At 40.8% G+C, this 26,520-nt stretch overlaps 1 protein-coding gene across 4 annotated transcripts; it reads left to right on the top strand.

Moving 5' to 3' along the window:
- The first annotated feature begins 978 nt into the window (after positions 1-978).
- On the top strand, positions 979-26,520 carry LOC113019252 (liprin-alpha-3-like). 4 transcript variants are annotated; one of them, XM_026162827.2, is made up of 32 exons: positions 989-1,249; positions 8,553-9,364; positions 11,697-11,798; positions 12,226-12,390; positions 13,137-13,211; positions 13,309-13,368; positions 13,585-13,713; positions 14,469-14,561; positions 14,907-14,959; positions 15,457-15,550; positions 15,646-15,780; positions 15,899-15,982; positions 16,100-16,231; positions 16,314-16,376; positions 16,913-16,992; positions 17,334-17,517; positions 18,637-18,830; positions 18,926-19,169; positions 19,261-19,400; positions 19,489-19,637; positions 19,782-19,878; positions 20,118-20,199; positions 20,659-20,859; positions 20,942-21,004; positions 21,362-21,388; positions 22,171-22,346; positions 22,442-22,539; positions 22,638-22,813; positions 22,924-22,992; positions 23,350-23,512; positions 25,156-25,244; positions 25,361-26,520. In XM_026162827.2, exons 2-31 carry the CDS (start codon positions 9,029-9,031, stop codon positions 25,206-25,208), a joined length of 3,717 nt encoding a protein of 1,238 aa, XP_026018612.1. In that variant the 5' UTR covers positions 989-1,249; positions 8,553-9,028; the 3' UTR covers positions 25,209-25,244; positions 25,361-26,520. The 4 variants fall into 4 exon arrangements, with proteins under 4 accessions (XP_080161637.1, XP_026018612.1, XP_080161635.1 ...); XM_080305509.1 differs by having other exon boundaries at positions 989-1,349; XM_080305510.1 differs by lacking the exon at positions 13,309-13,368 and having other exon boundaries at positions 989-1,349.

Below are 26,520 nucleotides of genomic sequence, written 5' to 3'. Positions count from 1 at the left end.
AAGGTCCCCGCGGTGTTTAGGTGCTTTTCTCTGAGGAGACCTGATGCAGAATTACACGGGGTTGCTGAAAAAGCCTTTGTCACTTTAAATCCTTGCCATGTCTCAGTCGATGACATCATTGTCTGAGAACACATTACATCACCACTTCCCAGGCTCTCTCTCTTAAAGACAGCACCACCTTATGTTTACTGAGCCACACACATATACACACACATGCAGACATACACTGAGAGAGAGACCCACTGATCTGTTTACAAATGTGATATCAATATCAGCACGCATACTAATAACAGTGAGCATACACACTATGTATGGGCTGGTGAATTAATTTGGTGTAAATGGTAAATTAGGAACAGTAATCGTAAATATAGCTTGTTTCTAACAGGGCTATTCACTTTAAACATATTCCTGCAGTCATTAAATATCATTGGCATGCATTCCAGACACCATTACAGGCTGTTAAATGCAGTCCTGAATACATTTAAAGGAGGAACCAGTAAGTTCTGATATAGGCTACAGTATTTATTGTGTGTTTGCAGCATAAAGTGAAAAAAGGTGGTGCATAATATAGACATAATTGTGACTTTTAGAGGCTTCTTCCATAACAATCACAGCATATGCAGACATATTTAACAGTTAGCAACACATAGTTTTGAGATATATGTTAAACATTCACGTGACTTTTTCTAATGAGCTGAAGTTGGACATCCCACAGCTTGCTTTTGCAGAATCATTTATATGCATATATATAACTGCCTTCTATTTAACTGGTGACTCTGTGGGCAGACTGCAGCCCAGAAACACGGGCAGAATTCGCTAGTGTCAAGAAAAATGTCAGCTGGTTATTTGCTCTTCTCTGATATACATACACACTGTATAATTAATCAGGTGTGTGGCCGGCCCGGGAGTGCGCGTGAGTGCGTGGCGCGCGCGTAAATCAGAGAGATGCGGAGAATGCTGAGAGAATGTTTCTTTAAGACCCATTACCTTCCAATCCGACAGAAGGGGGGGTCTGTGGTAAGGTGGCGTATCGTCTCTCTCCGCGTCCCCTTCCTCGCTGCTTAGCTACATGTGGGCAGGGAGAGACGGGGGAAAGGAAATAATAATAATAATAATAATAAAACATACACTAAGCTTTATTTCGGCTCTGGGTGAGGGCACGCACGCCGAGGCGGGATCCGCGGGGGATGGATCTAAGGAATATTTAACATCAAACATGGACACTACAGGCTCCCCCCTGATGACTGTGGTAAGGATGGAACTTCACACCGCCCCATCGCAACCCAATTTCAACTGAGAGGGATAACAGTGTTCGTCGAAAGACGCAGAAGAGGAGAGGGGAGAAAAAGGCATGCATGTACTAATATATCGGTGGATGCAGTGCGCGCGTGCAAGCGTGTGATAACAAGTAGGATGCCTTGCATTGTGTTGTCACGGATCGAAAGGGGGTGCTTTACATGTGTTTGTGTGTGAGTGTGCGTTTGTTTGCGTGTGTGCTGGTTGGGGGTGGGGGGCATGGTTGTATTTGCTAAAAGCACGGGCAGTTATTAGATAGACTATGCAACGCGGTATGTCGCTGTCGGGCATTGACAGGTGTGTTGGCAGCACACGCCAAGATTTATTTAGGGCGCGCTTGCTCGCTCCCGTTTGCATACAGTTAGGTGAGGCGATAGCTACTTGCGAGGGAGAGAGAGCGAGATGGGGTCCTCATAAGATGATAAGATGCCACTGTATATTGGCCTGCTATGTTTTGCTTGTAATTAATCATGGCTGCAACTAAGCTCTTTGCCGTTGGGAGCTTTTTAGTCAAACCACCCAGCTCCTCTCACTGCCTTATGGCTTTATAACTCCATAATGGTTGAGAAAAAAATTGGTCTGAAAATGTGCATTGAGTATTTATTTATTTATTTGGTAGGGGGACATAGTCCACAGTTTTAGTCGACCAGGATCTCTGTGGAGCAGGCATGGATTTATCTTCCTCCCAATCTGCTTTGATGGCCATTTTAACAGCCGAAGTGACAGATCTGAGAGCTGCAATACACAACTGCCCTTTTTTTTACTATAAGAATGTAGATGTGCGCGTGTGCGTTCGTGCGCCCATCATCAGATGGTCTTTCCTGCATACATTCAGAAATGGAGGTGCAGGCTGGCTACAGCTTGGTCGACCTGTCAGTTTCCCCCTTTAGCCTGGTGTGCAGTGTGAATGCCACTGCAAATGAAAGCATGCTGGTTCGGATCCCGGTGTTTCCATTCCTCCACCCAAGCTGCCGACAATCATTTATCGATTCCAGTGATGCGTCTCTTGCCCAGGGGTACCGTTAAAGGGGGAAGAGTGGGGTATGCGTCCATTATTAGTGGCTATGCTCTGCTTTTAATGGAAATGCAAATAATTCACTGGGCATGCATGCATTCTTGGCCGTGAATGTGATTTAACATTTAAGAGGATGTAAAACCGGCTGCAGAGCCCCTCATTCTTCAGTTTCTCATTGTTGGCGGCTGTGGGAGCCTGCAAACCCCTCTCCCCGCCCCAGTGTCTGGTGGAAGAGAGCTGTTTTTGCAGCTCTATCGCCCCCTCTCTCTCTTCCTCCCTCCCTCCCACAAACACACACTCAGAGCACACAGTTTTTCTTTGCCCATTTTTTCTTTTTTCTTTTTGTGGAGACAGGGAATATTTAGTAACACGATACCACGCCTAATTAGGGGCCTTGTCCTAACTGGTCATCTAGTAATCACATACTGTAAAGCCAGTCTGTCCAAGCCAGAGAAGGGAACCCATCAGAATTCAGTGTGACTGTTTATCACTTGTGATGATGATGATGATGATGATGATGATGCTGGTGTGGGCAATCACATTCTCGCAAGTACATTCGTTTCAGTGTGGTAAGACTTCAGCTGAGACTTCAGTAGTGACACTGTGCCTGAGCTCACCCTTTACACCAATGAAGCGGATACATTTTAGGGAAATGTTGCCACCAGCTCATTGTTTTCTATCTGCTTTTCATATTTCTACAGCAATAAGGAGAAAAGAGAAAAGGTCTAAGTAATGCTACTATGCTGCTAAAGCTTGTGGCATGATAACTATCCTACAGCAGTCTCTCTTGTTTTGTCTCTTCTGCACATGCTCATAAAGACAGATCCTGAAGCCCAGTGACCTCACAGCTGACGCTTCAGTCAAAACTGCAGGCTGCACAGTTATGTTATGCCTGCACTGAATCAGGACTCCAGCTTTTATTGCCGTTTTTCCACAACAGACTCATCATATGACACTGTAGGAATTCAGAGAAATGTTAATGTGACCTGTGCATTGACTAGTATGGCTGAAGTATTTACTTTAGCCCTTTCTGAACTAATGCAAAGGTGCTTGTTAGGATGGGTTATACCAGCCAGCGTGGATGAAAGTTTAATTCTGTCCTTAGCAGTGGCCTTTCTGTGCGCCTCAGTGTATGTTTTGGGTAGTTTGGAACACAGAGTAACTGCCAGAAGCTGTTGTTTATGTTACATTGCTGGTTTGAAGGAACCACTCGGGGAAAAGTCTGAGCAAACATTTGAGGGTCTTGGTGCAATTTCATGAACAGCATATTTTCACTAAGCTATGTAATGGACCTGATTCATACACCCAAGCCAGAGGCACCATCACCAAAGGGTTTTCAGTTCATATAGTACATTTTGACAAATATATTTGGTCCTTTTTAATGTAAAAAAGATGAATACTTTCTAATCCAAACAAAATGGTGCATTATTAAATTTCACAACAACAATGATATCAACGATTTTTTTTAAAAACACCTAATCCAAGGAAATAAGTATAAACATTAATGGCTTAATTAACAGACATACTTTATCTCTGATCCATACTGAGCCTCATCATCAGCTGTCTTAGTGCTAAGGATAGGCTGTAAATAACAGCCACCGTCGTGTCAACCACTGGATTGTAAAATCCTAACATGCAGTGATAAGCTGTCAGTCATAGGGGTCATGCCCTAAATAAGCCCTTAATAATTAAGACCTAATGCAATTTTCTTTCTCCTCATACTGTTCAGTCAGACAACTCATGTTTGAACTGACTGATTTTAGAACCCAGCTGATTTACCGGCTCCGCTGCTCCCAGTATATAACCTATTGCTGATGTATCTTTATCTTTATAACGACTCATAAATCAAAATTTAAAAAGTAAAGAGGAGAAACACTTTTCAGCCATATTATAGGTGTTGATGGCACATAGTTTGTCCACCTCAGACACATGTTTGGAACCACAGAAAAACCAGCTGACCCATGCAGGATCAAGCAGCGGGTGAACGAGTACAACAACGAGTTGTTGTAGCAGTAAAACAGACTCATAAATAACTAATAATGACACATAAAAATGCTAAGTTTATGCTTTTTGCGAATGAAAGAAAAAAAATACCGCCATACAAATTAGATTTTTAAGTAATCAGATATTGGTCTTAGTTTTAAAAATATATCATTCAGGGTCTAATTTATTTATTAAAGCAGGAGAGCCTAGTTTGGCATCTTGGCTATGAACTCATTCCTTTGCATAAATATGATGCACATAGAAATCGGAGTGATAAGTAAATCTCTCTCCCTGTAGTCTATAGGTGGATGCTGAGGTGGTGGAGGGGGTGAACCAGCAGTCACCCATGCAGGGCAGCAGTGTTACTGATGTGTCAGAGAGAGAGAGAGAGAGAGATGGCAAGTTTTGTAGCTAAAATAGATTAGATCCAAATTATGGTGTGTGATGGTGAAAGTGAGCAGCGTTAGTTACCACAAAAAGGGGAACTAGCTGGAAATTAAATGTATTTTTACAGCAAAGTTTAAGGATGTTAATTTATGCTGTAAAGTTTTGAATTTTAACATGTGGTTGTGAATGATTGGCGTCAGTATCATTTTGTAACCCCAGAGGCTATTAGATATTCAGTGACATTTTTTGTATCAGAGAATTACACACCTAAAGAAGTTTTCCCACTATGAAGCAGATTATCACCTTATTATTTCCTGTGTCTGTGTTGAAAGGCCTTACCTAAAATCTCACCCTTTCTTAATATGGAACGCACACTGCGGTCTTGATATGGTTTATTTTTGTGTATGTGGTCATCAGACTGCAGCTATTAATCTGTCAAAGAAGTTCAAAGCTGTTCCTGAATCAGATTTTTATTTTGAACTGTATTTTAAGGATATGCAGGCGATGCCAGGTCAGTCTTGCGTCTTAATTATCCACCAGCGGAGCAGGAAAGGAAGTAAGCTGTTTTTTAGTGGGACACACAGCAATATTGCCAAGTGCTCTAGCCAGCTCACCAGCATGAGAAGCTAATTCAGAGCTGTAACAGACCTTAAATTACCAACCAACAGCTACCCCATTTGTGGTTCCTGGATGCCCATATAACAACGATAAGCACTGATTTTACAGGAAAATCTGGACCATGTTGCCTCAGTCCCCACCGCCCCATTCAACCTCCAATATTCTGTAAATACATACAGTGCTGCCCCTTAATACACTCATTTACACTGCCTTTAAGATTGATGTGTATAAAGTGCTTTAAGTGCACAATATGGCATCTGAGCATATTTAAGACGCCCTTCTTAACATACTGTAATACCGCCAAAAGGCTTTTACTGTGAGGTTTTATATCATTTTAATCAGTTTTGGTTGTCAGTGTTGTTTCTAAGTTGTTGTTTCATGATATCACATCATAAATACCCAAATTCTTTAGGCTGAAACGTTTTGAATACAAATAGTTCCAGTAATTTCTAGTCCCATTTCCACAGGTGAATTAAATAAAGCATTTGACATGTAATCTCCCTTTACAAAATTGGGTTGTCAATCAAGAATAGGTTGTTTAAAGAGGTCAGTGAATTAACAAGTCAGCCACAAAATGACAGACCACATAAAACTACAGAGTGGGGTCGGTGAGTTTTGAGGTCCAAAGTGTGTAAAAGTCGTCAGCATGCGGCTGAATCAGTAACAGCAGAGTTTAAATCCATAAACATCAGCAAAAACAAGCTGCTTGCTTGGAGCTTCACAGTGTTGGTTTCCATGGCTAAATAGCTCCTGTAGGTGTAAGTGGACCAGTAATTTTGTTCACATACTGTTTAAAGCTGTTTGAGTACTTATCCGGTATTAGGATTATATGGAGATCCTCTGAATACTCCAAATTTAAGTAACATTGCACAATTATTAAAATGTACAATTACATAAACTAAAAATGTTTTAGGAGCTGAATTTTTTTAACACCAGTCTTTTTTCACCAGCTGATTCACACTGTGGATGAACACCAGCTGATTCATTTTTCCAGCAACTATATACCTTTTATTTTTGATTTTTTAAATTCAAATTTAGGGCTGTCCTAAATACATAGTGGGGGTATTTAATGCTAAACACCAAAGGTTTTTATAGATTGATAGATTTTTATCAATCCCCCATTTTAATTTATTATGCTGTCCCCTTTATCACCGAAGAGACCACTAACTGAGTTATTATCACTGGTGCTGAGCCCTGTGGCCTAAATATGGTTGAATTACAAAAAAGATTATTTTTGCTGAACTCTGAAATTCTTCATTGCACTTCCTGTTTTGTTTTTTTTCAGTCTCACTGATAAAAAAGAATTATGTGTAGTTCACCACATGAGTCCAAACCACTCGAAAGTATAAAGTGCGAGCCCTTAAGTACTCCAGATAAGACAATAAAAAATATTTGTAGAAAGCAGACTCGAGACAAAATAATAATGCTGATTGCTTGGAACTGTATGATTTTGGCCCACTGTTTGCAGGATCAGACACAGGCCTCATTTGGTAATTTAAAAAAAGGGTAATTTAAGATATGCAGCTGATTAAAAGAAAACCAGTGCAGTGAGCTCACTTCTTCATACTTAACTGCCTTGTTTTAGAAAAGCCTTACATTCTCAGTCCATCCAGGTCATGAAAAAAGAAGGCAGTTGAACCAAAAGAAATTCAGCTGCTTTCTATTTTCAACTTCTCAAAAAAAAGCTTTGAAATGTAAAAAAAAATTAAAACTTGTTTTGATTTTTCCTAAATTTCAAGATTACCTTAATGCTTTAACTTCACTAACATATTTGAATGTTTTGTTCATTTCTTTTTCTTGTGGCCAAGATCAGATTCCAGTATGAACTGGTCCAAAGCTCAACTGCATGCTTAGCAGAGCTAAATGACTCTTAGATTTCTCACTAAAAAGTTAAGCTCACCATAAAACAAGAATCACGTGAATGGAAGTGGCCCAAATCAGAATAAGAAATATTAGATACAGTTATGAGTTGTGCTCATATCACAAAAAGCAAACACTCTTGTTTGCTTTTGTAGCTAAAGTTTGAAAAGTAGACTGATGCCACTCTCTTATCTGTCCGTAACAATATAACGCTAGTGCATCATAATGCTAATGCAGCATTTTAGCATAAAAGCTAACACTGTTCCACCTGAAGGTAAAAACCCATGTATCCACAGTTCAACGTGATTCACTGTGGTAGATTTTGGAAACGTTGAATCAAGCCAGAGGCAACTATTTCAGTCTTTGGGGCAGATTTACTAAATGGGACAAAACAGTGTGCTAGCACAATCCCCAAATAGGGCTCATAGGTGTATCTAGTTTTTCAGTTGATGTGCAAAAAGGTGTGCGTTTTCTAAACACAGGCACAGTCAGTAATTTTCAATGTCAAGCACAAAAAATAAGATGCTTTTGTTGGGGTGGAGTATTAGCACAAGTAACAGTAAACTGAGTTTTGCAGATGTTAGCAAATCAGATTTAAATATATCCCTCCCTATATTTTTGAGTCTTCAGAAAGGAACTCAGAGAAAAAAACATATGCAACTCTCTGAGTTTCCACCCTCCTTGGGTGTTTTTGTTTTTACACCATAACCTAGTTTATGACTTAGCTAGCTAATTTCTAGCTGGTACTTTACACTGTATTTCACAAATAGATATGAAAGTGACATCAGTCTTTTCATATTATAGTGCGTTATAACCCCGAACTTGTCGTGACAGATGACTGTCACGCATTGTATAATGGAGGTTTCTTCCTGTTCAAAGGGAGTTTTTCCTTACCACTGTCGCCAAGCACTTCCTCATAGGGCTTCTTCTGATTGCTCTGTATTACGTCTTCACCATACAATATAAAGCACCTTGAGGTGACTGTTGCTGTAATTAGAACTCTTGGTGTTTTCCAAAGTATTGAATTATTGTTTCAGTTACCTTTTAAAGTCAGAGTCTATGTTTTGTGGACTATGACTGAGTTGAACAGCATTAGTTTAAATTTTCACTCATTTCTCATGGTCCATGAATCAGTGTGAATTGTATTCAGATTCTGTTCATTTCATTGGAGCTGCCATTGCATTATTACATATTAGGTCAACCTGTTTGTCATTTTGTCAGAAATGCTAATTACAAATCAGCAGTTGGCTTCATTGTCATCGTTCCTCACATTTTCATTAGTCTTGTTGTCGCAAACTACCAGCTCATGCTTGTACAGTACTTTCACAGTTGTTATACTCACAGTGGAATTTATTGTGTGAGATCTAATACAATGTGTGCTTTGATTTTTCAGCTCTTACCAACGACGCTTTGAGGAGCCCTGCCTTGTGGACACAATTTAGGTGCATTGGTCCTCCTTTGTCCCTTCCTTTCCCATTACCCCTTCCCTTCTTCACCCTCAGCCAATCCTACAGCCACCCACAGAACGACTTTCCTGCAGTCCCTCTTATATAACAGGGGAACACATAAGCCTTCTAATCATTTGCCATGCAGGTTGGGACTGAGTGATGCAAGTCTAGTGAGCAAAGACATACAAAAGTAAGTGCAGGAGAAAACAGTTTAAAAAAGGCAATAAACACAGGAAGATGTAGGAGTAGACATAAACCAAAAGAATAATATTTTTGGAAAAAAAAAATGTAAAGATTTATATTTTGTACATCAAACTTTTGGCTGAAGCTTAACAAAACCCAAGGCACGACAACAGGCGTTTTGCACGTACAATCCCCCATTTAGTTCTCTTTTATTACTTGACACACACGACACGGTCTCATGATGATGTGCGAGGTGATGCCCACCATATCCGAAGATGGGCGAAGTGGCACCGGTGGAGGCCCCACCTCACCCGCCAGCGCGGGAATCGGAGGCCCAGGAGGAGCAATGGGTGGAGGAGGATTCAGTGGCAGGGAGCCCAGAGGTGGAGGAGATGAAGGAGGCAGCACAGGGAACTTGGAGTCTCTAATGGTCAACATGCTGACAGAAAGGGAAAGGCTGCTGGAGAACCTGAGGGAGACGCAGGAGAGCCTGGGTACAGCTCAGCTCCGCCTCCGTGAGCTTGGCCATGAAAAGGAGTCGCTTCAGAGGCAGCTATCAATTGCTCTGCCACAGGTAAATCTGTACACGTATATATTTACACTGTGCTTGTGTACGTGGGTTACAACGTTTGGGTGTGTTTTCCTGATGCAAGTGTTTTATGGAACATTTCTGCCTGTAAGGTAACTTTTGCTTATTCTCTGCGTTATCAGAACTGAGTTACATATGAGTCTGCATTTATGAGTGTGTCATCATGAAGCGAGCTCATGAGACAGTAAGCCTTTGCAGTGATGCCTCGTGGAGAGAGAGAGACACTCAGCTCCAGCTAGAACAGGACATTAGACACTTCCCCCACTGCATGCTTAGAGTCTTCACTAATTCTGTTTCTAGTAAATGCTGTAGGTTGACGCTCGTCTGGCTGTCAAGTCCAAGTTGCATCTGCAAATTTCCCCTTCGTTGTGTAACCAGGTTTTATTATGTTTGTTAATCATATCGTTAGTGGGTGATTAATGAGAGTGGAAGATAATATGTGCTTGGGCCTTATCTGAACTTCAATAAAAATGTAATTTATTGGAATTCTCTGAGCTTGCCTGATAAAATTGCTTATTGATATTAACTGGAATTTACAAGTTTTATCCTACCATTATTAAAAAAAACTCAATCTCTCCTTTCTCCTCATCTAAAGCTGAATGTATTGTAATTATAGTATGTAGAATTTAATGTACACGTGACCCCTCTAGCCACTAATATACAAGGTGTGTCAGGACAAATAATAATAATAATAATAATATTTTTTTTAATTCAGTCAGATTCCTTTTTATGCCTTTTTGATAAAGTCCATTTCTGACTTGACTGTTGTAATGGCTTTCTTCCAAACATTTAGGGTTACTGATGTTAAGTTAATCCACTGAGTTACTCACGGTTCAGTTTGGTGTCCAAAAGTAGTCCAGAGTGAGTAGGAAGTCAAAGAGTGTGTGTAGATAACAAAAAGGTGCCGCAGCAACCCAAACTAAAGAAAGTGATTAATGTACAGTATGTATACAACACCATATACTGACCACGCAGTTTAACACAATACTTATTTATAGCAGGCAGTTTTACGTGTCTCCTTAGTATTAGGCTCTAACACTCGTCTAGAACATCATACAATCTACATATGCTCTCCAACTATTTTGATAGCTTATTATAGTTTGCTTATTTTGAACAAAAATACCACACATTTTCCCCTTAAATTTCCATAATAAACCTAGTTTAATATCATATACATCCTCCTACATGTCCACTATATGGATGTTGAAATGTGTTTCTTTGTTTTCTCAGCATATCAGTTTTTCCATAAATTAATTTACTGGTTATAATAATAAGCAGTTATGGCCTTGAACACCTCGGAAACAAGGTTAAGTATTAATGTAAGAGCCATATTGTTGGATGGAATTCGAATGTACATGTGTTCATGTGAGTGCAGCATGAATTATAAGACAATGTGTAATTTCTCCGCGACATAGGGCCACGTGCACTGTAGACCAGGAATTCAAATTTATTCAAACAAATGGAGGCCGTAGCCTGTAAAGATAGAGTGAGATGAAATAGAAATGAAACGACAAGGGGACAAGGAGAGCCAACTGCGAAGCTGACCCCTATCCAAACAAGAAACAATCCCATAAGGCCAAGAGCCAATAAACACGCTGTGTCACCATCTGTATAGATTTCTCTTTGGCTCTTTCTCTTTCCCCCCTTGTAAACACAAACCAGTTTCATATGCCTACCTTTAAGTGTTTGTGAATCCTAACCCTAAACATCTGCACACTGTCACTCTTAAAAGCAGCTTCTAAGGCCTTAGATGCGTTTTATGGAAATAAAAAAATCTTTTACCGTCGATCCTATGAGTTTTTCTCACTGTGCAGAAATCGTGTAGTACTACCTCTCCTTTTCGGGCTCACTTTCAGCACCATGAAGGAGTTGCGAGCGCATTCCCAGTGGTGCTGTAAATGACATATCAATGCTGTGTTTTGGGGGGTCTCTCCTGTGCATTCCAGAGCCGAGTCATTGTGTAACAGCGTGATGTAATCCATGCATGAATGCGAGTTCACAGAGGAGGATGAGCACGATGAGAGCGGTGGTGGAAAGTGTGTCATTGATTTACATGATTATTATGTAGGTTTACATCATGTTTGTCCTCCTACATTGCTGGTCTCAGGTGTTTCACAGAGTGTGTAACTGTAAGCCTTTGGTTCTGTATATTTTTAGCACTATGTGTGCATTTGCTGTGTGTGTGCATGCTCGTGTCTCGCCTAGATCAAAACTCACTGCAGCTGAACTGCCTGTGCCGAGACCACTTAATCTATTAAAGCCATACGTTTGTGTAGTTTGTTTTCTTGCCTCTGAACGCAGCTTGTGTGTTCCACAGGAGTTTGCTGTGTTGACTAAAGAGCTGAACGTTTGCCGGGAGCAGCTTCTAGAGAGGGAGGAGGAGATCGCTGAGCTGAAGGCAGAAAGAAACAACACACGTGTAAGATGTTTAGCAGCCATTTTGCTTATTAGCACTGTAACAGGCTCTGTGTTATCTTCCTCACCCATTGTGGTTGTGTGGGTGTCACACTGTTTCATTTGCTTCTGTTTGTTTTTCCTTCTCTTGATCTTCTTTTTTTTCCTAATCCACGCTCTCTTTTCTCTTCATGGCCCCTTTTCATTGTCCATATCTGCTTTCATTATGTCTTTTTTTGCTGTGCTGAACGTTTCTCGTCACTCTTAAAACCCTCACTGCTCTGTGCCGCCCCTGAGCCTACTCTCTTTTTTCATGATCCCGGCAGTTACCCTGTAATCTCTGCTCCTGTCTCTAATTCCTGCTCATTTTGTATGAGCTTTTTCCTTCAAATTGCCTTTCTTACCTCTCTCTCTCTCCATCCTTCTCCCAATTAACCCACTCAATCGTTCAGTTGTTGCTGGAACACCTGGAGTGTCTTGTGTCTCGCCATGAGCGCAGTTTGAGGATGACGGTGGTGAAGAGACAAGCCCAGTCCCCTGCAGGGGTCTCCAGTGAGGTGGAAGTCCTCAAGGCCCTCAAATCCCTGTTTGAGCACCACAAGGCCCTGGATGAAAAGGTGTGTTTGAAAGGCTGAGAGCAAGAGATTTCACTCGCTCAGACCAAAAATTGAGCCAAAAGATTATTAAACTCAAAGTCATAAGTCACTAGAAACATGCTTGAGGTAAAAAGGGAGGTGAAAGGACAGAATCGGCAGGTGGCAATAGAGCCCACTAGCAGCACGGAGATGTCAGAGGGAAAGATGGGAGACTTTCCAGATTAAATAGACCACCAAAGTGTGAGGGTGTGTTTGGTGTATAATGTGAGAACAGAGAGGCAGGATATACATATATATACAACTTGGCTGCTCAAAGTAGCATTCAGGCTGCAGGTTTAGCTCACATGTTTCCGTATAAAATCAAATATTATTGCTTTATGACAATGAAAATTTACTTTGACGTTGTTTGCTGTGATGATCATATAAAGGTCCACTTATAATGAACTGGTCTTCTCCCGAGTTAGCACTAGAGCATCATTTACTGTGATAGACGTGAATAAATCAAGTCCTGTCAACCTTAGTGATTGTCTCATGAGGATTGCTCACACCCAGTGCTGAGTTGGGTTCAATTAAAATGCAGTGTGGTGTGCAGAAATTCCCAGTGTAGCTTCCGTGGTGAGCTTCATCTCTGATGCGTGTGTTTTGACCTCTCATGAACTCTTATTTGCTTATTCGGTAGTGATAAAAATGTAATCACAATCTTGATATTAATTCCCCGGTGTCAAGTTGACTTACTGCATGCCATTTCGTATTGCTTCACCCCGCAGGTTCGAGAAAGGCTCCGTGTGGCCCTTGAGAGGGTGTCCATGCTAGAAGATCAACTCGCAGCGTCTTCTCAAGAGGTAAAGTCTAACGTGCCAGGATTGTGATTTGACGTTAACGAGCGGCTCAGTGTGAAGGGAACATTTATTTGGATCGTCTGTTTATCTCTCTTTTCAGGTAATCTCTTTAAGAGACCAAATTAAAAGACGTCAGCAAGGGGTGGACGGCGGGAAAGATGTAAGGGAGGGTTTTATGCATGTTGGTTCCAGTTGTTTTTGTGTATGTGTTAGCGTCCAGACAGTCAGTAGAAAGTAGATATTGGGTAACATGGTGTGTCAGTGTGATTTTTAACTCACCTACAGTTTCATTTACGTTTTTCTGCAATAACAACCCCATTCTAACTCTTTTTTTTCTTCATCACTCTCATTTCCTGCTTTATTCTCACCATTCCAGCGACTGCCCAATGGTCCTTCCTCTGGACTGGAAGATGGGGAGCTTGACAGACAGAGAGAAGGGGAGATAGAGCGGCAGAGAGCTGAACTCTCCCAGCTGAGGGAGAGGCTGGCCCTCATGTGCCGGCAGGTTGGTGTTTGCGATCCTCTGTGTCGAACTTTGTGAGAATGGCTTTTAGAGTTTGCATTGGGTTTCATGTCTTAAACGGTACGCCCACAAATTCTCTGTCAAAATCCAAAATAAAATATAAAAGCTTCTAGCAAAGTCCTGATTAAATCATTTACTATTGTCCACACATCCACAACATGCCTGACCCATCCCAAACGGCCTGAAGGAAAGCAGGTGAAACTGTTTGAATTCCCAGCTACATTTCTGTCTCCCCTTTGTTTGTAAGTTTGGTTTATTATATAACCCACCCTGGCTATCGTAATAAATCAGTGCCAGCTCCTCACTAGCAATTCCAGCAACACAGCATATCCCAAGGAGGAGGATAACTAATCACAGTACTTCTCCTGGTCACCCTCTTCCCTCTTGTGGCCGGTTACACTACTGCAGTTGCTTTAAGACACCGTATTCATCCCATATAGTAGGCTATATGACGCCATTTGATTTTAATAGCTGTACGTAGCACAAAATCTTACATAAGAGATCAGAAATGTTTAGAGTAAAATGAGTAATGCTTTGCTCTAACCTTCAAAACATCTTAAAACCTTTTGCGTGTTCTGTGCGTCACCACGTTACACCCCCAGAGTCTCGTGTGGACCCAACTGGCATTTGTAATCAGTCACTGTCTTGTCTGTTTACACTTAGTGCCGTGGCGGTTAATACTGGCTCACGTAGGTTCAATCTGTGTCATCTCTGGTCCCTTTGTGTTGTCACGTTAGGTCGGGGAAATAGAGGAACAGCTTGCCGCCGCCAGGAGGGAGGTGACGAAGTCAGAGGAGGCCAATCAGAAGCTCCAAAGGGAAGTGAAAGAGGTTTGTTGGGCCAGTCTGTCTCTTCATGGCCAAGACCCTGAGATCTCACAGCACCCAGGGTTCCAAGAGTACAACGCAACGGGCATATGTATTAATATTTATTATTCCAAAGGGGGATGAGAGTAAAATTAACCGATATCAAAGAAATGCTGGGCTGAAATGAATGCCATAATAAATATTAATATACTCCTGCAGTCTAACAATAGAGTGCTCTGTGCACGTATTCAAAGAAGCGTAGTAGAAATCTCTTACCTGGCCAGTAGTTTTCTACGTGATAAGCACTCATGTGTTTTGTATATTGCAAGTTTTATATTTATATCATTTTGTTTCATGAAATATTACCAGGCCCTTTGCCAAAGAGAGGACATGGAGGAGAGGATTACAACACTAGAACGAAGGTATTCTTTTCTTTTCTTTTCTTTTCTTTTTTTAGTCTTCTATTTGTAGCTATCTTGTCTATTTGTCATCTATTTGTAGCTTGAAAGAAGCTGAAGACCAGAAGACCAGAATTTTATGCATAAACTATGATGCACATAGCAGAAGGACCATATGTTTCACCTGTTGGCAGGCAATGCGTTGCAAAAGCATCGTGACGCCTCTTTATAGCATCTAAGCTAGTTTTACATAATGACATTTGCATTCACTAATGATTCAGTGAATATTTGGACAGAAACAGTAATTAGTTTGGATGTATTACCCCTTAGATTTGATGTACCGGGTTATATTAACATTTGTTTAGAATTAATACTCCATTAAACTATCTAAGTTCCTGTTTCAGATTAGTGCTGTTTCAGCACCAGCTAACTTAAAACAGTCACAAACATTCATATATGTCACGGTATTTCGATTTAGGACCGCTGCAGCATTCCTCTTTGATGGCGGCTTTGTGTTGCAGGTACCTCAGCGCCCAGAGGGAGGCGACTTCTCTACATGATATCAAAGACAAGCTGGAAAATGAGCTGGCGAGCAAGGAGTCCCTGCACAGACAGGTAAAGTTTGGCTCAAACAAGCCAGTATCCAGCTGTGTTGGTAACAAAAGTCACGAACGTTTCTGTGTCTGATGAATGTTTTCTTGACTGTCTAGAGTGAAGAAAAGAACAGGCAGCTACAGGAGCGTCTGGATGAGGCGAAACAGAAGCTCCAGCAGACCCTGCAGAGGGCAGAGACATTACCTGAGATTGAGGCCCAGCTTGCACAAAGAGTGGCTGCTCTCAACAAGGTGGGCAATCAATATCAACCACTAACTCTTTTGAATAGAATATTCCAGCTTTTATTCGAATCTCATTTCAAATATTTTAACCAGCATCTGCAAATATCTTTCTGTTCTTACACAAAAGGCTGAAGAACGTCACGGAAACTTTGAGGAGCGACTACGGCAAATGGAAGCTCAACTTGAGGAGAAGAACCAAGAGCTGCAGAGGGTGACATTAATCATATTTTCCTGCTGAGACACAGTCTGATGTGAATTCTCAATTCTGAATAAAGTTTAAATTTTATCTCTGCTTTTATTCCTCCTCTCCTTCGTGTCTTCATTCCAGGCCAGGCAGAGGGAGAAGATGAATGACGAACACAACAAACGCCTCTCAGACACTGTGGACAAGCTTCTGTCAGAGTCCAATGAGAGACTTCAGCTGCATCTCAAAGAAAGAATGGCAGCACTAGAAGAGAAGGTAGAAAAAGAAGAGTATTGTGTATAAACCACTGTACCACATGAAAATGCATATGTATACTTTTTGTTTTCTTTGCTTCTAGAATGCTCTTTCTGAGGAACTGGTCAATATGAAGAAAATCCAAGATGATCTTCTTGCTAATAAGGTATTCACTTTTGTATTTTTTGTAGTTACAGATTAGAGGTGAGACACCCCATGATATGATGTTATCACAATACTTCACTCACGATACGATATTATTGTGCTTTTTTACAGTTTGCAATAACTAATACTTCGATGAGTAACCTTTTTTTTAATAGTTAAATAACTTATCTCAATTAAGTTATTATGCTGCCAAAAGAGGCTGTGAGCCAACACCAACACCGTCACTAAAATCTGCCATAGAAGAATGAATGAGGTCAACTTGGTAATTACATGTAGTCTGTTACTGATAGTGCAGATAAATCATCAAAGCTAAGTGTTGGGTGATTTTTCATTTGAGACTATTTAATCGAAGCCCTTTTTAATTGTTTCCAGAGTGTTCGGACTTGTTTAATAAAATATTAATATTTGTTGTATTGATACAATATCCCCACGCAAAATTTCACGATATGATGCTGTATTGGTTTTTTCCCCTACACCTATTACAGATGTTTAAACCTTTGGCGTCATGCTAAAAGTGTTTTCTCCTCTTTGTTTTAGGAGCAGCTGATTGCTGAGCTGGAGCGAGTCCAACTGGAGCTGGATCAGCTGAGAGGAAGGCCAGGCTCGTCCTATTCCAGGTTAGCTGACATGAACCCTCACGGCAAAGTATTTATGCACCGTGCCCTACATTTATGAATACTCAAAGTCTCCCAAAGAACACAGCGCTTATGCTGAGTACACCATTTGTTTACACTCCTCTGCTTTGTAAAGTTGTTCACATTGTACCTGGAGGCTGTTGGGCTGTCTGATAAATACACAAACAAATGCTTTATTCATAATTTTATAGCTTTTAGTTTTAAATTCCTTGTTTATTTATGGGGGAATCTTTGTGTGTGACAGTGCTGTGTGTTTGCACACTCACCCACGAAATGTTTTCAAGTGCTGCTGCTTAACATTTGAATTCTGGATCTCATCATAGGGCGGGCAGCGTGAGCTCACTTCCATCCACCCTTTTTCGAAGATCTCTTCCAGGGAGTGCCTCGGAGCTGCGGTACCCTCAGGGTGGAGGCTCACTCCCAGCTGGCTATGGCAGCTCCTCTAGTGGGGTCGTGGTCAGGCGTCACCGTGGCCGTTGGGGGACTCCTAGAGATGATAGTAACAAGGTGTCGATCTCAGGCTGAGATAATGATGATGTGCATATATGCAACGTTATATACAGCCATCATAGGCTTAACTTTGTGCTCTGAATGATTTCTTTAAAATGTTCTTTTTTCCAGGGTGGTATGATTGTACAAAGAAACAAGAACTGGGTGCAAAAGTTTGAATTTATTTGGGATTTTCTCTGATCCATGCAGGGTTAAAAGTGTAGAAATACCCTCACTAATGTTTCATATTCCAGAAGCCTAGTGGGTCAATACTAAACATTTGCAAAGTTGCAAGATCATCAGTTAAAACAACTGTATGTAAAATTAAGTTATTTGGATTTGTCACCACTTCGTCAAGATCTAAAAGAAGACCCAAACTGTTACCTTCAGTTGAAAGGAAATTGGTTAGGATGCTCAGGAACGATGCAGGAATCACCAAGGCCTGCTATGAGCTGAGAACTGCCTTAAAACCAACATCACTTCCATACTAAAGTGTGTTTTTCATCACTATGGGCTAAGAGGATACAGACTAAAATCGGCATCTTCAATTTCAATTTCAATTTGCAGCTGCCCACATGGACAAGCCAAATGTGTTCTGTAGAAAGATTTTATGGCCAGACAGGATAAACATTCAGCTATTTGGCACAATGACAAGAGCTATGGTTGGGGGCTTTTGAGCGTAACAACACTATACACAAAGTGGATGGAATAATGAAGAAGGGGGAATTTAAATGAATTTTACCAACTCTGCCAAGAAGAGCAGTCACATATTCAGTCAGAAATATGCCAAAAGCTTATCGATGGGAACCAAAAGTGTCTGGTCAAGGTGCAATTTGCTAAGAGACATTTAAGCAAATATCAGTAGGGAATGTGTATAGTTTTGTGTAGAAAAGAATCCCAACTCAGTTCAAAGTTGTGCACCCAAATCTTGGCTTTTAAAGACTTTAAAGATGCATGCCGCACAATCATTCCACACCGGGACGTGAACAATTCAAATAAATCATTCAAAGCACCAGATTACCAAGATATATAAGCCTTTGTAAACATTTGACCACAACTGCATATACTGTGATATGGTGCTATTTTCTGAATGACACCATTGTCTCTATCCGTTCTATTGTTTTTCTCATTTTCCAGTATGGAGAGTGGGACAGCAGCACTATGCTGGGTCCTGGGTTTGAGGGCGGCGTGGAGGGAGGCTGCTCTGATGATGAAGAGGATCGGGAGACTATGTTCGGGTCGGAGCTGCTCTCTCCCAGTGGGCAGACGGATGTACAGACTTTGGCCATCATGCTACAGGAGCAACTGGAGGCCATTAACAAAGAGATTAAGTAGGTTTTGTGTGCAACAGTGTGTAGATGAGAGTGTTGTGAGATCCTAGGATTGTTTAGCCTACTGTTAAAATTCTTCTCTCTTCTCCTTTAAGGCTGATTCAGGAAGAAAAAGAAAGCACGGAGCTGAGGGCAGAAGAGATTGAGAGTCGGGTCAGCAGCGTAGCCCTCGATGCCTCAACTCTTCCACCCTCTTCACTGGGTGGACGTGACAGTGTCGGGAGGGGCTACATGACTCCCTCCATCACCTCGTCCACATTGGCGTCACCCTCACCACCCAGTTCTGGACATTCCACCCCCCGCCTGCCCCATTCACCTGCCAGGGAGAGCGATAAGCAGGTGCTGTCTCACTGCTGTTTTATACCAACAAATGAGTGAAGTTACACTGAATTTCCCCATATAAACCTTTTGAACTTTGTCCACCTTACAGAACAACAAAGACGGTGAAGAATGCAGAGCACTCGCCCTGATTGACTCCACCCCTCCGCCTGTTCCTCGAGCCCTACGGTTGGACCGAATGACACACACTCACCCAGGGGCAGGCCTTGATGATCACCGTGAATTTCGCAGGTACTCAGAATAATATTAACATGCAGTATATTTGACTCTGAATTTAGCCCTGAAGTAGACTCAGTTTTCCGTCCCTCTGTTTGTCCAGTCTTTCTGCTGACGGTGCCACCACAGCTAGCCAGGATTCCCTTCACAAAGCCAGCAAAAAGAAAAGCATCAAATCCTCTATTGGTCGTCTCTTTGGCAAAAAGGAAAAAGGACGGATTGGTGCACCTGGACGTGAATCTGCCTCACTGGGTGTGTGAACAGCCTGGACACTAGTCATTCAAAATGCCGTCTCTCATGTCCAAGTCATACATTTATCTGTTTGCAGTGAGAGAATCATCAACAGTGAAACCAATACAGGAAGTAATTATTATTTTTAACCTATGATCTTTACAGCCTCCACACCCTCTGATGACCTGGGTTCAGCTGATCCATTAGGTCTGGCTAAACTTGGAACTGGAACAGTGGAAAAAGATCGCCGCAGCAAAAAGAAGTGAGATCAGTCATCTTTCCACACGCTTCTCATGTTGTAGCGACATCTTTGATCCTAATGCGATATAGCAATACATTTCGTAGTTTAGTATTAATTTAAACAGAAAAATGTACGCCTATGCGGTGCCGCAAGGCTGAAACGTTTTTAACTTCTCATGTTGATTTTCTATTTATAAAAGAAGACAGTGGTAAGGTGAGATATGAAGAAATTAATCTTCTGTTTTCCACTCTCCTTGCCAGGCACGACTTATTAGAGGAGGCATGTCGTCAGGGTCTGCCTTTCGCCTCATGGGATGGCCCGACTGTTGTTACGTGGCTTGAGGTACGTTTCTGAGCCTCAGGACATAAAACCATCAGACTGATTTGGACCAGTTTATGTAAAGTTTAGTATGTTGTCATTACCGACATATTACATTACCGGAATATATATTGTATACATGATGGTAGATGATAATATTATTTAAAGCCAAAGCTTTAAATAATGAGGTCAGTGAATGCACAGGTAGAAGTCTCTTTGGAGAAGTCTTTTTTTCCACTCTTGGTAAAGCAGCCCTACTCTACTGCTATTAAAACCTTCTGTCTGTGAAGGGCAACCAATCAGAAGGAAGCCAGCTTAAACGGAAGGTAGCTGGGGAGAAAAGCTAAAAATGCTCGTTTCAGAAATAGGATGTATTTTTTTTGGTATTTCACTCACAAGGTTTTTGTCACCAAGTCATACTTTATTTGAAGAATGTTACTGTTACTGTTCGTTGTGCACCACTTCTGCTTTCTGTTGTCCCAGCTGTGGGTCGGGATGCCAGCGTGGTATGTGGCAGCATGTCGTGCCAACGTGAAGAGCGGCGCCATCATGGCAAACCTGTCGGACACAGAGATCCAGAGGGAGATTGGCATCAGCAACCCTCTACACAGACTCAAACTTCGCCTAGCCATTCAGGAAATGGTCTCCCTCACCAGTCCATCTGCACCCGCAAGCACTCGCTCTGTAAGCCTGCGTACAAATCCCAGTTAAAAAACACGGCACGGGGGGTAGACACAAACTAATAATTTGTGCGCTGCCGTTACAGTCAACAAGTAACATTTGGATGACGCACGCTGAGATGGAGTCTCTCACTGCTGCCACCAAACCAGTAAGATTATATTTCATGTGAAATGCAGAGAAGCTGTTTTTATATTGCATTGATTTATTTGACACATTTGTTATGTCGTGAGCAAACTGTCCCGTTAATAAGGTTTCTTCTTTTTTTTTGTCTCTTAATTAGGCATGTTTGGCTACACCTTTCCCTTGCTGTTCCCTAAAAATCAGTTTTGATGTAGTGTTTTCCATCTAATTCTCACTCACTAACAAAGCTTTTCCTCCTTTTGCCTTCCCTCTCCTCCTCTGTCCCAACACTGATTCATTACAAACACAAACTCTCACTGGTGACCTTTCCCTCTCTTTGCAAATATCTGCTCCTTTCCTCTGTACGCTCGGCCTGAACCGTAAGGAGCAGAAGGAGTTCAGCTGGGATCAGGTGAGCTGCTGAGAATCCACAGGCCATCACATGATTTGCAATTTATTTTTAAATAAAGGCTTACCAGGAAACCAGGAGACACAGCCTTAAAGGGAAGAAGAGCTAAAACGAAGTCTTTAAATATGCATCTGTGTGTCTAATGAGACATGCTTATATAAATCCAGGTTTGAAGGTTGTAGACTGGCACTTATTTTGCCTTTTTTTCATCTCTCTCTTTAAATAATCAGAAAGTGAAGGAAAACAAAAAGCAGCACAAATACTTTACTTTCATAGGTCTAGAGTTAACACATAACTAATTATTTGAGACATGAGTTACACTTTAGCGGCGCATTTTTAGAAAGTGAGACCAAATTGTTTTTGCCATTTTAGGCTACAAGTATACTGTTTCCTGTTCCCAGTAATACAGAATTTGTGTCAGAGAGATGTTTAGCATGACCGCTGAGTGGCCAGCAGTGTGTATACACGAGTGTGGTGTATATAGAGCCCACGGGAAGGAGAAACAAATGGAGAAAACCCTGCATGGCGGGGGATTTTGTTTTTATTACACTTTCAGGTTTCCCTTTTACTACTATTTTCTCTGCACTTTATCTGCCCTGTTCCAAGGAATTAAGAAGTCACTAAATATTGTTAATACAAACACATTGTAATTTTTCCTGTTTCATTATTTAGCTCAAGTGAAACACACAAATTTGTTTTATATTCAGAATGTTACCTTTAGGATTTTTTTTTCATGTTTATTATGCATCTTGTTTACTCTCATGTCTATAAACCTTGTTCTCCAGATCCTGGCCTATGGAGACATGAACCATGAGTGGGTGGGAAATGAATGGCTGCCCAGCCTGGGTCTACCCCAGTACCGCTCTTACTTCATGGAATCGCTGGTTGATGCTCGCATGCTCGATCACCTCACCAAGAAAGAATTGAGGGGCCAGCTGAAGATGGTGGACAGTTTCCACAGGTGAAAGAAAGGACACCCACGTTATTGGATTAATTTTATGTTCTGCATATTTCCACCCACTGCATGTCTTAGGTCTCTGTCCTTACTACTTATAGGGTGAGCCTTCACTATGGCATCATGTGCTTGAAGCGCTTGAACTATGATAGAAAGGAGCTGGAGAGGAGGAGGGATGAGAGCCAACATCAGAACCAAGGTGAGGCCTTTGGATAATGCCCCAAACTTGATTTCAAAGCATTAGTTTACTCACACTGGTGTGTTTTTGTCTTTGTCTTTGAATTTGTGTTTCTCCAGATGTGATGGTGTGGTCCAATGAGCGAGTGATGTGCTGGGTGCAGTCTATCGGTCTAAAAGAATTTGCTGACAACCTGTTAGAAAGTGGGGTCCATGGGGCCCTGCTGGCACTGGATGACACCTTTGACTACACTGACCTGGCCCTCCTTCTTCAGATACCAAATCAGAACACACAGGTAGACTACCTCACGTGCTCTACAACAGCCGGCGATGTCAGATGCTCTTCTGTTATCTTAATCTACAGGTGTAAAATTACCCGAAACATCTTTTCGTCTGTCTCTTTCAGGCAAGACAGCTCCTAGAGAAAGAGTACAATAATCTCATCTCCATGGGAACAGAGAGGAGGCCCGATGAGGTACAACAACAGGAAATATTTTCAGGAAATATTTTTTTTGCCCTTTGTTTAATGTGCTATGAAAGATAAATTTCTTTCAGGGTTAAAAAGAAAGACTAAAACATGGCTTTTCCTTGTAAAGGAAGGCTTTACTGCTAGTGAACTGCTGGCAAGCCACAGTGGTTCAGCTGTGTTTACACGGGTGCTAATTGCTTAGTTACAGCTTGTAGGGCTAAAAACTGTGCAACTGTGGAATATTGTCACAACAAATACTGCTTTGTCAAATACTGTTTTGTTAAACCCCACTAATGCATAATGAATAAGGGCCAGTGAATGCTGTTGTTTTGAATCACTAGCATTATTTCCTTGTCTCCACAGGACGGCACAAAAACATTCACACGGTCACCGTCATGGAGGAAGATGTTTAGGGAGAAAGACCTCCGTGGCGTTACCTCCGATTCCTCAGAAACATTACCTGCCAACTTCCGTGCCTCTGCCATCTCGACCCCGTCTGTCACACTGAGAAAAGTCCAGAGTGAAGGTGAGGACTTGAGCATGATAACAACAATACTGTCAGGATCAGGGATTACACAGCAGTTTTTTCCTGTTTAAAAAAACCCCAAAGGAACAGTTCACCCCAAAATCAAGTTTCTATCTTTTATTTCTCTGGCTTTTGCTGCTATTTATCATTCTGAAGTATTTGGGTGTGAGTTGCTGGGATGTGGAGATATTAACTGCAGAACTATGATGGAACTGGTTGCTCCAAGCACCAAAAAAACCCCCAAAAAAACCTGACTCTACAAACCTTGCTGTGAGCATGTTATCTATGTGCATGCTTCCTTTGTTTGGCAAATAGAGACAGTAAAAAGAAAATAGTTCCTGCATAAATTTGCTAACAACAAGGTTTTTTGTGATTTATACAAAGAGATATTTTGGTGCTCTACATGTACCATCTGGATAGATTATATTTATATTTAAATACAGTGCTGTGCAAAAGCCTTGAGTCAACCCTCATTTCTTTATAATTTCATTTCAAAGAGCCAGACTTGGGTTTTTTTTTTTCTAAAATGGACTTTTGAAGCTTTTCTTTGGACATTGGCTGCTTTGTCACTCATTTTCAGGTGAACTCTTGTACCTGACCCTTTTCAGAGAATTTTTGTTTGTTTAAGTCAGTTAACATTGGTCTATGAGTCATTCAAGAATAAAAAAAGATGCACCTAATGGATGAAGTCTATACATACCAAACATAACTGAAACATGTGCAAACATATATGGAAATAAAACATAAAAGGCAAAGTCTCTGGGCCAATCCATGCCCGATATGTTCCTTTGTGTGTTTTTCCACCCAGATATGCTTTTACCAATCAAATGGTATCGCATGGTGGATCTGATGATCCTTTTCTTATTTTGAAAAGAGCTCCAACACCATTGGCTGAAATGCCTCCATGTTTTAGATGAAATTAACAGAAATATCCAGTATTTCTTTAGAAAACGGTTTCCTGTTCTTTTTCTTCATAACCAATGAAACTAAAGATGTCTGTAGACATTGATATGGTTTGGACCAAAATTTTCAAGTTTGGATTCAGCACTCCAAAAGTGTCACATATCTCATCCTTACTCCCTGTTTCACTTTCTTAAGAATGGCTTCTTCACGGCTCTTAAGGAAGAGAAACAGCAGCTGCACCTATTTCCCATTTTCTTTGCAAAATATAAAGCAATGAATGGTGATGCAAGACTTTTATATTAAAAACGCATTATGCAGAAATATAAACAAAGTCTTGCAAATGCTCCTACTTCCTACAGTGATAATAACAATTTAGCAGTTTCATTGGTTATGAAGAAAAAGAACAAGAAACAGTTTTTTAAAGAAATACTGGATATCTCTGTTAATTTCATGCAGAGCAGTAGATGAGAAGTTTAACATGATTTGCTTTACAGTAAATATGAAACTATAGCCAGTTGTTGGTTTTTCCTGAGGAACAGTAAGCTTTATTAGCTTAACAGAGCAAAATCGGTGTTTCCCTAGGATGCTGTGTTTCTTAATAGTTTATATTTGGAATACAGAATTTAAAGCTTAGCAGTGCCGTTTTTTTTAATAACATCAGTAATGTTTTGCTTTACTGACTTGTATCTGTTTGTCTTGTATATTTAACAAGGACTAATCACCTTTTTTTCCCCTGTCAGCAAACTCTGGTCCAAGAGCAGAGTCGGGGTCTGTGAGAACATATTCCTGCTAAAAAAAAAAGAAATAAAGAAATAAATAAGCACACCAGGTGAGAAAAGCACTCTGATTGATCATAGCTAAAAATAGCTTGAGCGGACACCACATCAGTCACGTCTATACGGTGCCATTATGACTCTTTAAATGTCTTTTCTTATATTTTCATAGAACCCCGCCCCCAAATCAACCCAAGGAAAAACACATTTTAGAGGAAAAAAAACCTGAGGAACAAAAAACAAAAAAACGAAACAAAAAGGACACTAGAAGATGACCAACAACCTTCGAGCCACATGTCTCGAAAAATCAAAGATACAGAGTGAATGATTTAAAGATGTTAAAAATGGAGTGAATGTCTGTTTTACCATCAGTCTCTCTCTCTCTCTCTCTCTCTCTCTCTCTCTCTCTCTCTCTCTCTCTCTCCTCTCTCTCTCTCTTTCGATCCATAGTTGTGGCATGATGCTGTTTGATTCTGTAGAAAGTGGCCTGTAGAAAGTGACCAATGCCTATCGTGAATTCATCTTCTGTTTTTCCTTTTTTTGGTTTTTTGAGTGTAAGACGGCAATATTGACACAATGAATTTATAGTTTTTAAACTGGAAAATGCATTCCTGTTCCTATCAAGAGAACAATAGTCCAACACGCATCCTTTAAGTTGGTCTGACTGCGATTTAGATTGATTATAGAACATACTCAACAACGCCAAGTAACATCACAATACAGTATGGTGTGGCTAGGGGGGAGGTTTAAGGCCAGAATGTAGGAGTACACAAGGAGGACGATATGTATGTTCTTAAGCCATAACGGAGGTGAGATGCACAAATGTGAATAGGACAGACAATGAGACAATTAGCAAAGTGCTTTATGACAAAATCCTGTTTAAACTGGGGGAAAATGACTTGAGTTACGGAGCATTTGTGTTAATATGCATGCCAAATTCAACCATTTTAGAGTGAACGTCATGATATCGATCATCAAATGATGTGAAAGCAGGACTTTGTAAAATGTGTGTATTTTATTTTTATCATTTTTTATGATAACTGCTATTGTTTGTATGTATGTATGTACAGTATGTATGTGTGCGTATTAAACTGTACGTTCATTTCATACTTAGTTTTAAGACTGACTGTAATTTCATTTTAGGTTGACAAAGGAAATATGTTTTAAATTATGGACATTTAAGATATGCTACTTGTATGTGTACATTTTGGACAACAAATTGTGTTATGATTTCAATTCATATTATTGGAGAGTAGTGATGATAATTGATTATAATATGATAACAATAATGATAATGATTGTAAAAGCTGTAATTAAAAACAAACAAACATA

This window comes from Astatotilapia calliptera, chromosome 8 (genome assembly GCF_964374335.1).
Source record: "Astatotilapia calliptera chromosome 8, fAstCal68.1, whole genome shotgun sequence".
NCBI lineage: Eukaryota > Metazoa > Chordata > Actinopteri > Cichliformes > Cichlidae > Astatotilapia > Astatotilapia calliptera.
The sequence above is the reverse complement of the archived record's forward strand: the minus strand, read 5'-3'. Positions and strand labels throughout refer to the sequence as shown.